This window comes from Eptatretus burgeri, chromosome 10, assembly GCF_056783735.1.
Source record: "Eptatretus burgeri isolate ZD-2024b chromosome 10, Ebu_testis_v1, whole genome shotgun sequence".
NCBI lineage: Eukaryota > Metazoa > Chordata > Myxini > Myxiniformes > Myxinidae > Eptatretus > Eptatretus burgeri.
In genome coordinates, this window is record NC_140970.1 from 71,124,436 (window position 1) to 71,137,167 (window position 12,732).

Genomic DNA, 12,732 nt, shown 5'->3' on the forward strand with positions numbered 1-12,732 from the left:
GGCACTCAGAAAAACGTATACCTCCGCCAGGCTGATTATTTTACGTTTTGTATCCCACTGAGAGGCTAGATCTGGATCAGGACCTGAACTAAAATCAAATTGGCTTGTTCTTGTCACCCAACCAACTCATCCACCAATTTTTTTTTTTTTTTTTTTTGGTATACCTTGTCGAGGCTCGAATGAGAGCTAACACACAACGCACAGCAAAGAGGGCATGAGACAAGACAGGCGGGAGTGGGAAGGACAAAACAGTGGGGAACAGAGACATTAGGAGATCTGTGGAAGGAGGAGGGATGGGGCGGGGAACACAGGGTATACAAGATGGACATTACAGGGACTTTCAGGAAGGAAAGCAGGGAATTTGAAGGTGTGTTTGGGGTGGATTAACGGGGGTAGAAAATATCGAGGAATTGGATGGGGTACGATAAGAGGTGGTGGTGAACAGCTGTTTTGAAGGCCTGGAGGGAAGAATGGGATTGAATAGAGTGAGGGAGTTTATTCCAAAGGTGGAAAAAAAGAGGAATGAAAGAGTGAAGGTGAGCAGTGATTCGTGATTTTGGTAGTTTTACCAGAAGGAGGTTGTTGGTGGCACTTGAGCGCCCTGCGGAAATATGGTGGGGACAAATCGCAGACACAGGAGAGGGGGTGAGACTGGAGAGGAGACGGTAGAAGACAGAAAGACCACTGACCTGCCTGCAGTGAGAGAGTGAGAGGCCCAAAGACTCAGCCTCATCGCGGGAAATGTCAATGATCCAAAATGCCTTAGTTTCTACAGCGTGAAGCCGAGAAAGGTGGGAGGCAGGAGAACCAGGCCAGAGGGGGGAGCAGTCCTCCATCAGGCTGTGGCCAAAAGCTTTATATGTGGTCAGGAGCTCAGGTGGGCTAAGGAAGGACTTTGCACAATGGAGGACACTCAGTCGGCGACTGGCTTTGGAGGCCAGGTTGGAAATGTGGCTTTCCCAGGAAAGATCATGGCAGATAGTGAGACCCAGAAGCTTGAAAGAAAGGACTTCTTCCAGAAGATTGTTGAGAAAGTGAATGGGGGCGTTTTCCAAGTGGTCCTTTCGGAGAGACATCGTGAGAGTGTGAGATTTGTCAGGATTGAAAAACATGTTCCACGTGTTGGACCAGTTTGGGATTTCACCCAGATCTGCAGTGAGTGAAGAAGCTGCTGCTTGCCGGTTTGATGGTTGACAGATGGTACGGCAAAGGGTGGAATCATCAACAAAGAGATAAAGAGGATTTTCCAGAGAGTCGGAGAGATCATTGATGAAAACCAGAAAAAGAACAGGGCCCAGAATACTGCCTTGAGGAACTCCAGCCTGCACAGGAAGAGGGGATGAAAGAACTCCATTTAGGGCCACACGGTGACTGCGACAGGAGAGGAAGTCTGCGAGCCATGAGTGGAGATGGCCTTGGATACCACAGGAAGAGAGTTTGGTGAGCAGGGCAGGGTGCCAGACCGTGTCAAAAGCACATGATATGTCTTGGGATATGGCTCTGATTTCATGTTTGAGGACTTCCATCCATTGCTGGGAGAGCAGAAGCAGCATATCCTGGGTAGAGTGACCTGGTCTGAAACCAAATTGATGATCGGAAATCAAGCCATTGGAGAAGAGGAAGGATTTGATGTCTGAAGTGATGATGGATTCCATAACCTTGCTCATGATTGAGAGAAGGCTGATTGGTCTGCAGTTGCAGGGATCTGTTTTTGCACTTTTATGTGCAGGGCAGTAATGTTTGCTGATTTCCAAACAGATGGCAGATGACCTTGAGCAAATTAGAGGGTGAATGGAAGAGGAGGGAGGGTGATCAAGAGCAGAGGAGCAGGTTTTAGGACACGTGGGCTGATGCCGTCTGGACCGGTTGCAGAATCTGAGTCGAGGTTTAACAGCAAGCTCTCCACCTTGTCAGGAGAAAAGGACACAGAGTCCAGGGACAGTTGTGTGCGACTGGGTAAGGTGGGTACAGAAAGGGATGGGTTTTGGACACAAGATTTCGATATAATCACCGAGTTTAGGCATTCAGCCTTTTCACGTGCGGTATCAGCAATGCGGCCATTTGAGGTAAGGGAGGGGATGGAGGGGTAACATACACCAGAAACAGATTTGATTAGACGCCATCATGATTTGGAGGAGAGAGAGGATTGAGAGTTCAGACTTGAGATGAGAAAGATGTTTTCTGGCTCTCATAAGGGTAGAAACACACTTGTTCTGAGCTTGATGGAAGGAACTGAGATTACCCTCATTTGGGTTTGGTTTACATGCGGCAAAGGAAAGTTGTTTCACGACAACTGCCTCGCCACAAGCTTCAGTGAACCATGGGCGGGAGGAAGGGTAGGACAACTGAAGACGAGAGGGGATAAATCTGTGCATGAGGGAGAGCAAATTTCTTTGAAAGAATTCACAGGATGAGTTGATGTTGGAGAAAGTAGCAATGGGAGATCAGTCTAGAAGTTTGATGGCTGCTTGGAGACCCTGCCAATCGGCTTGAGTGAAATGCCAGACTCGACGGCGCTGAGGTGGTTCTCTGATAAATCGGAGAGATGTCCACTTTGACAAGTACGTGGTCAGAAAAACCGATTGGATCAGAGGAAGAACAGCAGATATTTTCAGGGAAATTTGTCAAAATCAGATCTAGGAGAGATGGAGTACCATTGGTTGAGATCCGGGTCGGGAAATTGACCGATTGAGTCAGTCCCAATGAGTCCCAGAAAGCTTTTGCTGAAGTGCCATGACAGGTGAGAGAGGTACCCACACCCAGCCAATTGACATGATGAAAATTGAAGTCGCCACATATGAGGAAGAGAGAGTTTGGATCAGAAGATAGAAGTTGGTCCATGTTTTCGGATAGTGAGGTGTAAATGGAGTCATCACTGTTTGATGGATGGTACAGTGCACATGTAAACATGAGGTGGGAGTGGAGGGGAAGCCGTAGCCAGAGGTATTCCTGGGGGTGTCGGGGAGTGAGGGCAGTGCATGGAGAGTGAGGAATTGAGTTTTTGATGAAAAGAACAACTCCTCCACCAGGACGAGGCTCAGTTCTATCATACCGGAGGAGGGAGTAACCATGGAGAGATACTTCAGAGTCAGAGACGTCTTTAGGGAGGAAAGTTTCTGTTCGGCAGATTGTCTGGTTTGTCAGTGGCAACCTGCATGGAAAGATCTGTAAGGTTTGAGTGAAGGCCCCGGATATTTGAGGTCCACACTGTTAATGAAGAGGGAGGGGAGGAGGCTTTGGGTGCAGGGGATTGTAGGGGAGGGGGAGCATAGGACAAGGGAGTAGTAGGTGGGGGAGGTAAGGAGAGTTGTTGAAAGAGTGTGGGGGATTGCAGAATAGCTCGGGGAGGGGACCGGATGAGGAGGAGAAAAGGCTCTGTGGTGCTGGGGGAGAGGCGGGGGGAAGAGAGGGGCAGAAGGCAGTTGAAGATTTGAGGAGGTGGAGTGATGAGATGGAGGTGAGAAGGCAGGGGAAGGAGGCAGCTTTGTGAATGAGGGGTGAACTTTGAGAGGGCGGGGTGAATGGTGGGAGAAGCGTGAGTTGGGAGAGTTGAGGGAGAAAGGTGAGGGGAGATTTTTTGAGCAAGGTGAGAGGGAGGCTTGGAGGGAGAAGAGTGTGATGGATGCTTTGAGAGGGAGGGTGAGAGGGATGATTTGGCACTGAAGTTGGAAAAAAGAATGGTTGATGGAAAGCAAACATTCATGGCAAACTGAGGTTTTTAGATTTTTAGGTCAGAGATGCGATGACAGACATTTCTTTATGGATGCAATAAAGGCGAATTCAGAGAATGGAGAGAAGAAACGCTGTAACAGTTGGATTTTTTCAGTAAGGGGTGAGGGAAAGGTCGAATTGAGAGCAGTCTGTTAAAATAGAAGAAGAGCCGTGCATTATGATACAGTAATGAGAACCACACATGTGAAAGAGGAACATGAAGCATTATAAGAGATCGTTTTTATTATTATTTTTATTATTATTATTATCATTGTTTTTTTTTAGAGAGTTTTCATCAGATTCAGTCATGGAAAGGTTGTAGAAAAATCGTGAGGTGAATGGGGGGATTTGGATCGATAAACGCAGAGAGTGGAAACAGATCATGTGGTTACGGGAGAAGCACGTGGCTATGGGAGGTGTATCGTCAAAAGTTAATTTATTTATTTTAAATAAGGATTGCGTAACATTCGGAAAATGGAAGGTTGAAGGAAAATCGTGGAGGTGCATGGTGAATTTGGAACTGTAAACGCAGAGTGAAGCTGCTGGGTCGATGAAAAGTATCAGGAAGAGGGTGCAGAGAGACACGTGATTTCAGGAGGTGTATAGATCGAAAGGATACAAGGAAAATTATTAATTTTTGATGTATTTTTGAAGAATAGGTAAGATTCGGGAATGGAGGATTGTAGTAAGAAATCGTGAAGGTAATGGCGAGAGTGGGTCAGCTCAAGTTGAATAAAGATTGTGTGGTGGTAGAATGAGGAATAAGAAGAAGAAGAAGAAGAAGAAGAAGAAGAAGAAGAAGAAGAAGAAGGATCGGGACTCGTGGGTGTGCAGGGAGAAAGGTAGTTTTTTGTTTTTTTTGAATTTAAGACAAGAAAAAGAGTGTTTAGTTTGGAAGGATGGGGGGGGGGCATTGGGAAAGTGGGGAAAATAGGAATTGAAGGTAATAGGGAGAGAATACAAATAAAAACGATCATACACCAAGAGGGGAAGGACGGGTAGGCCTCAAGGAACCTGGTAAGACAAGGTCGACGAAAACTCACAAAATAGCACGATTTTTGAAACAAAACCAAACTAGGAACACACAGAAACATGTAGAACAGTTAAAACGGGACAGATAATGACCGGAAACTTAACTTTGGGAAAGTCAGCAGAGAGCCCTGAGAAACCCTGCCGTCACTCCAAACCCAGAACCGGAAGTGATCATAGTTTTATCATAACTCGTCCACAACTTTTTGAAATATCATGCCATGTAAATCGTATTTGCCCCATCTCTATTTTGAACAATAATTTAAAAAATTTAAAAACCCTTGGATCCAGATCCAGATTTTCATCGAAATCGAATCAATTAGTCCTTGTCACACCCCCAACCTGTCCACCAAGTTTTGTCCGAATCTTTCCATAACTTTTTGAGATATATTGCTCACAGACAGACAGACAGATGGGTGAAAATATAACCTCTGTCCACTTTCCGTGGCAGAGGTAATAAATATTCTCATTTGCACTGAACATGATTTATTGATGCTGTGTTACTGTGCTCCAGGTATGCAGATCGTGCCAAACAGATCAAGTGCAACGCAGTAATAAACGAAGATCCCAATGCTAGGCTTATCCGTGAGCTAAAGGATGAAGTAGCAAGGCTCAAGGAACTTATCATGGTGCAAGGACTTGGGGATATTGTGGATCGTAAGTTTTTTCATGCACTTCCCCTCCACATTGAGTCCTGATAATTTCTCGTTATTATTTTAATCCATCTTACTTTTGTAGTTATTCTTTTATAAATAGAAAATTGAAAATGCTAAATCTAAAAAGCACAATAGGAGAGTCATGCTCTCATTGATTTTCTGAATTACTGACCTTGTGATATTAAGCAGCAAAATCTTGATAAAGTTTAAAGATAAAAGTAGAAACAGCAACCAATGTCGACAGGAAGAGATCAGGAGGAAAAATCGGAAAATTGCTGAGTTTGTAGCAATACTGTGAACAGCAGACCAGCTAGTTAAGGAACCTGACAGCAAGATGGTAAGGATCTGTTCAGCTCATCACTTTAGCCTCGGAGAAGGGCCAACTTAACCCACTTTCAGCAGAAAGGATGGGATTGTTAAAGTCAGAACAGATGCTCGCAGAATTTTATATTGTGAGTGAAAGAAATGCTGAGACTGCAGTTCTACTGTTTCTGCTTTTCAACGAAATGGTCATGGCACTACCATACAGAACCATTTCGAAGAATGACAAGCAATGGCAGCAACACTTGTAATCATGATACGACTGGAATTGCTACTATTGCTAAAATATTGTATTGTAATCTCTGTTGGCCTGTCCAAGCACCAGGAATGGCTTGGCCACATTGCTGGAAAGTAGTTATATTGTAATACTGCTGCACTGTTATTGTAGGTTTGGTAAATTGGTGCAAGACAGAAATTGTGTCTACATTTGCTGACAATTGCTGCTCCACGTGGGATGCATGTGACAAGGAAGGGCTGACAACTCCATCCAAAATATCCATGCTCAGCATAACAGATTAATAAAAAAAGAATTAAATTGTTATATACAGTACTGTATAACAAATGTCATGGAAGTAATCATTTGATAATGAAGAAGCTTCGAGTTGTTTAAGCACAAGTTTTTATTCCTTATGTCCCTATAATGAGATAACAATGGTGATACTGCAGATGTGGGAGTATTCTGCTGCGCATTTCTTTTTTTCCTGTTTTTCCTTACAGATTTTCATATGTATGGTTTTACTTGCATTTCTGGTGAGGGATCTCCAGCACATTCTGTTGACTGCGTGCCAGTTATACAGTATTCCTGCCAGCCCTCAATGTTTTTAAAGATGCTCTTTCCATCATAGTCTCGGCCTGCCAACAGGGTGTATGCCTGTTCCAACCTCCCCATATAATACAGGCTCCCCATACAATATAACAATACACGACGTGGAATTAAGACACAATGAAGTATGCTGAAGGGTCCTCAAGAAATACACAGTCCTCAAGAAGGGTTCTTGAGAGTCTGAGCCTGTCTAATTATGTTAAAATATAAGTTAAACTAACTGTGCAAAGTTTAGTCTGAAAAAAATAAAGGTTAATGTGGTGAAGAAAGGACAGCAGATGAGTATCTGCTTTTCTGTCAAGCTTAAAAAAACACCTACGTAAAGCTCACTGTTATTGCTTACAGTGAGTAAATACCGTTATTTATGGTGACCGTGAAAGATTGGGACACTTTGGAGGATTACTTATCCCAGGGTGACATGTGCAGTGTTGCCTTTGATCACTCGAGTGTTTTACATTACAATTTAACTAATCATCACTGCTGCTCTTACAACAATATTATATCCTAAAGTTTTTGACGTTAAAAATGTCAGACTCGATCAGCCGAGAGAATTGTTTATTTTTTCACAACAATGTGACTCAATTTCAGACAAACAATCATTGATATTCATCTGATATGTCATCCTGTTAACTTCTCCTTTTCTTTCAAGTTAAAATCAAATCAAATAGATATAATAGCAATGGTGACAATTTAAGTTATTTTGCAAAACAACTGTGCATTATGCTGATAGACTTCTTCTTCTTCTTCTTCTTCTTCTTCTTCTTCTTCTTCTTCTTCTTCTTCTTCGACTTCTTCTTCTTCTTCTTCTTCTTCTTCTTCTTCTTCTTCTTCTTCTTCTTCTTCTTCTTCTTCTTCTTCTTCTTCTTCTTCTTCTTCTTTTTCTTCTTCTTCTTCTTCTTCTTCTTCTTCTTCTTCTTCTTCTTCTTCTTCTTCTTCTTCTTCTTCTTCTTCTTCTTCTTCTTCTTCTTCTTCTTCTTCTTCTTCTTCTTCTTTTTCTTCTTTTTCTTCTTTTTCTTCTTTTTCTTCTTTTTCTTCTTTTTCTTCTTTTTCTTCTTTTTCTTCTTTTTCTTCTTTTTCTTCTTTTTCTTCTTTTTCTTCTTTTTCTCCTTCTCCTTCTCCTTCTCCTTCTCCTTCTCCTTCTCCTTCTCCTTCTCCTTCTCCTTCTCCTTCGTGAGGCCAGAATTTTTCCTACATTCTTGTAGGGTTGGCCAGGGGAAGTTTGTAGCCCAAGTCTTTCATGAACTGGCTCATCAGGCCTGACATTCGACTGAGTGGTTGTGGCAGAAATTTGGAATTTTGTTCAGAATGCCAGTGATAGCTCACCTCCTTTTCGCGAAGGACACTGTAGGATCTATAATGTCCAACAACTCATGGTGGCAGATGAGATGCCAGTTTAACATTAACACATTTATTAATCACCCTGCCTGTGAAACACAAGGAGAACAGTTTTTAGCTGGGCCAAGATTCAAACCCAGGCTAGAGGGCTTAGACGCACATGTGCAGACCGCTCAGCCATCCAGCCAGTATGTGTTTTTGTATGTATGTATATATATATATATATATATATATATATATATATATATATATATATATATATATATATATATATATATATATATATATATATATATATATAGTGGATGGGGAGTAAGGCAAGGAGCATTGGAGGTGGTTTCAAACTGTTCTACCATGGTGTGGATGGGAGGAGAAATGGTCGGGGTAATCCTGAAGGAAGATTACGTCTCGAGGGTATTTATTGGAGTTGTGGAGAGTGTCAGACCGAGTGATGAGTGTGAAGTTGGAAATTGAAGGGGTGATGATGAATGTCATCAGTGCATATGCTCCGCATATGGGGTGTGAGATGGAGTATAAAGAAGATTTCTGGATTGAGTTATATGAAGTGGTGGAGAGTGTATCCAAGGATGAAAGAGTGGTGATTGGAGCAGATTTCAATGGGCATGTTGGGGAAGGGAATAAAGAGGATGAGGAGGTGATGGGTAGGTACGGTCTCAACAAGAGAAATGTGGAAGTGAAAATGGTGGTAGAGTTTGCAAAAAGAATGGAAATGGCAGTGGTAAATACGTATTTCAAGAAGAAGGAGGAACACAGGGTGACGTACAAGAGTGGAGGAAAGTGCACACAGGTGGATTACATCTTAAGCAGGAGATGCAACCTGAAAGATATTAGAGACTGTTAGGTGGTGGCAGGGGAGAGTGTAGCTCGACAGCATCGATTGGTGGTCTGGAGGATGGTCACCTCCAGGAACCAGGGACGCCAATCTCAATCTCGCCTCTCTCACTTTGTCTCCAAACCGTCCTACCTGCACTGTCCCTCTAATATACTCATTCCGTTATTTTGCAATAACGGACACTGTTTACCGTTGTTTACTGGCAATGGACCAAGGCACGCTCACACGTTTTTGGACATTTTATTTGATGCACGACGACTTCTACCTTGGTAAGCCTAGACAGGATTTCTTCCCCCCCCCCCTGAATGATCTGCTGGGTACCCTTGTCTCGTGTTTAATTGTTAAGTAAGGCATAGCGATAAGCATCTGCTTTTTGTCGATTTTTCTATCTATGTCTGTTTAATTCCTTATTTGTTTGAAATTATTTTGATTGATTTGAATTTACTTATTTTCACCACAACAAAATAAAAAGTTCTTCAATTTATATATTTTTCTTATTAATACATTCCTTGTTGATGTTTTAACCTGTCCGTGTTTGTCCTTTCCTTCCATTGATCCAGCATTGTCTGAACCAAGATAGACTGGGAGGTAATTATCAAACTAATTGACCTGTCATAGTCGGTACGCACCAGTGGTAAATGCTCGGCCGCCCTACTTAAGATCTAATTAAGAAAGAATTTTTGCTTTGCCGAGGGCACGCTCCCCGTTCAGGAAGCCACGTGACCTCCAGTTAAACAGCAAAATTAGACGGTGGACACTGGAACTCATGGTTAACTGACTGGTGTTCATGGTTCAAAAGCAACCAACCATACCACGAAGTTAATTGTGAGCGGTGGCCCCAGGTCCGGGTCCTTCAAGGAGAAACGGGGATTAACCCCCTTATAATACACTCGCTACCTGTGGCTGTAACCATATATATATATATATATATATATATATATATATATATATATATATATATATATATATATATATATATATATATATATATATATATATATATATATATATATCCTGGTGTTGGCGCAGTGGTTCGGGCAGCAGCTTGGGATCCAAAAGGTCCTGAGTTCAAGCCCCGTTGGGCCACTGCATTAATACACCAGGGGGTTGACTCAGCCTGTCATCCTTCCGAGGTCGGCGAAATGAGTACCATTGTACTGGGCCGGTGTATACCCCGGTTAAAATAGGTGTACCATATCCCTGTGTCGCAACAGGCGACCAGGGTTGTGTCAGGAAGGGCATCCGGCGTAAAACATGTGCCAAATCACTATGCGGATCATACAGATGATCCGCTGTGGCGACCCCTAAAGGGAGCAGCCGAAAGAAGAAGAAGAAGATATATATATATATATATATATATATATATATATATATATATATATATATATATATATATATATATATATATATATATATATATATATATATATATGAGCCTGGTGTTGGCGCAGTGGTTAGGGCAGCGGCTTGGGATCCAAAAGGTTCTGAGTTCAAGCCCCGTTGAGTCACTGAATTAATACACCAGGGGGTTGACTCAGCCTGTCATCCTTCCGAGGTCGGCGAAATGAGTACCAGTGTACTGGGCCGGTGTATACCCCGGTTAAAATAGGTATACCAGATCCCTGTGTCACAAGAGGCGACCAGGGTTGCGTCAGGAAGGGCATCCGGTGTAAAAAATGTGCCAAATCACTATGCGGATCATATGGATGATCCGCTGTGGTGACCCCGAACGGGAGCAGCCGAAAGAAGAAGAAGAAAGATATATATATATATATATATATATATATATATATATATATATATATATATATATATATATATATATATATATATATATATATATATATACACACACATATACACACACACACACACACACACACACACACACACACACACACACACACACACACACACACACATACACACACACACACACAGGCCATAAAGTCTATAAACATTGGTGAATATACATTAAAAATGGTTTGTTGACAATACATATAACAATACATGATATCATATGACATATAACAATACATGATATGTTCATTGACATTACCTGACATGTTCAATGTGTTGTCCCTCATGAGAAATGCACAGTTCAATCCGCTGTGCAAAATTGCAATGAACGCGGTGCAGTAATGCAGCATTTCCATCAATCCCTGCACATGCATCCATGATGCGTTGCCTCAGAGGATTCGAGTCTCTGATTTTCACTGAATAAACCTGCGCCTTCAGCATTCCCCAGAAGAAGTAATCAAGGGGGTTCATATCTGGCAAGCATTTATCGTCTTTCGTCAAGGACATCTTCAAACTGCAACAGAATGACATCATATTATCTGTTTCCAGACTTTGTGGCCACCCTGTGTGTGTGTGTGTATATATATATATATATATATATATATATATATATATATATATATATATATATATATATATATATATATATATATATATATATATATATATATATACTGTGTGTGTGTGTGTGTGTGTGTGTGTGTGTGTATATATATATATATATATATATATATATATATATATATATATACTGTGTGTGTATATATATATATATATATATATATACTGTGTGTGTGTGGGTGGGTGTATATATATATATATATACTGTGTGTGTGTGTGTGTGTGTGTGTGTGTGTATATATATATATATATATATATATATATATATATATATATATATATATATATATATATATATATATATATATATATATATAAATATATATATATACTGTGTGTGTGTGTGTGTGTGTATATATATATATATATATACTGTGTGTGTGTAAATATATATATATATATATATATATATATATATATATATATATATATATATATATATATATATATATATATATATAATAAAAAATAATGACCGTTTTTGCAGCCATTTTTCCCTGCTGTGCAGGGGTTTGGCTTTTTCTTGAGGCAATGTTTTATGGCCGGATGCCCTTCCTGACGCCAACCCTGGTCGCCTCTTACGACACACAGGGATATGGTACACCTATTCTAACCGGGGCATACACCGGGACCAGTACACTGGCACTCATTTCGCCGACCTCGGAAGGATGACAGGCTGAGTCAACCCCCTGGTGTTAATTCAGCAGCCAACGGGGCTTGAACTCAGGATCCTTGGATCCCAAGCCACCACCCTAACCAATAAGCCAACACCAGGCATGCATATATATATATATATATATATATATATATATATATATATATATATATATATATATATATATATATATATATATATATATATATATATATATATATATATATATATATATATATATATATATATATATATATATATATATATATATGTATATGTATATGTAGATATATGTATATGTATATATATATGTAGATATATGTATATGTATATATGTATATGTATATGTATATATATGTAGATATATATATGTATATGTATATGTATATATATGTAGATATATATATATATATGTATATGTATATATATGTAGATATATATATATATATATGTATATGTATATATATGTAGATATATATATGTAGATATATATACATGTATATATATATATATATATATACATATATATATATATATGTATGTATATATATATATATATATATATATATATATATGTATGTATATATATATATATATACATATATATATATATATATATATGTATATATATGTAGATATATATATATATATATATATATATATATATATATATATATATATATATATATATATATATATGTATGTATACTCTACCAGTCAAAAGTTTTAGAACACCCCTATTTTTCCAGTTTTTACTGAAATTTAAGCTGTTTCATGTTTAAATGTATTCTGAAATTAAAACATAGATCAAATAAACAATTGCAGATAAAAAAAGAAATCATGGAATCGTTTTGTTGAACAAAAATTAAACTAAATTTTTGACTCATCAAAGTAGCCACCTTATGCAGATGTAACAGCCGATCATACT

General features: G+C 39.6%; 1 protein-coding gene across 4 annotated transcripts in view; it reads left to right on the plus strand.

Annotated features, from left to right (window-relative positions):
- Positions 1-12,732, plus strand: part of KIF1B (kinesin family member 1B) — a 219,248-nt gene that overhangs the window by 166,024 nt on the left and 40,492 nt on the right. For all 4 annotated transcript variants that reach the window (XM_085898897.1, XM_085898898.1, XM_085898900.1 and 1 more), the window contains one exon: positions 5,255-5,397. In XM_085898897.1, coding sequence (XP_085755023.1) covers positions 5,255-5,397 — 143 coding nt within the window. The remainder of the gene's footprint in view (positions 1-5,254; positions 5,398-12,732) is intronic.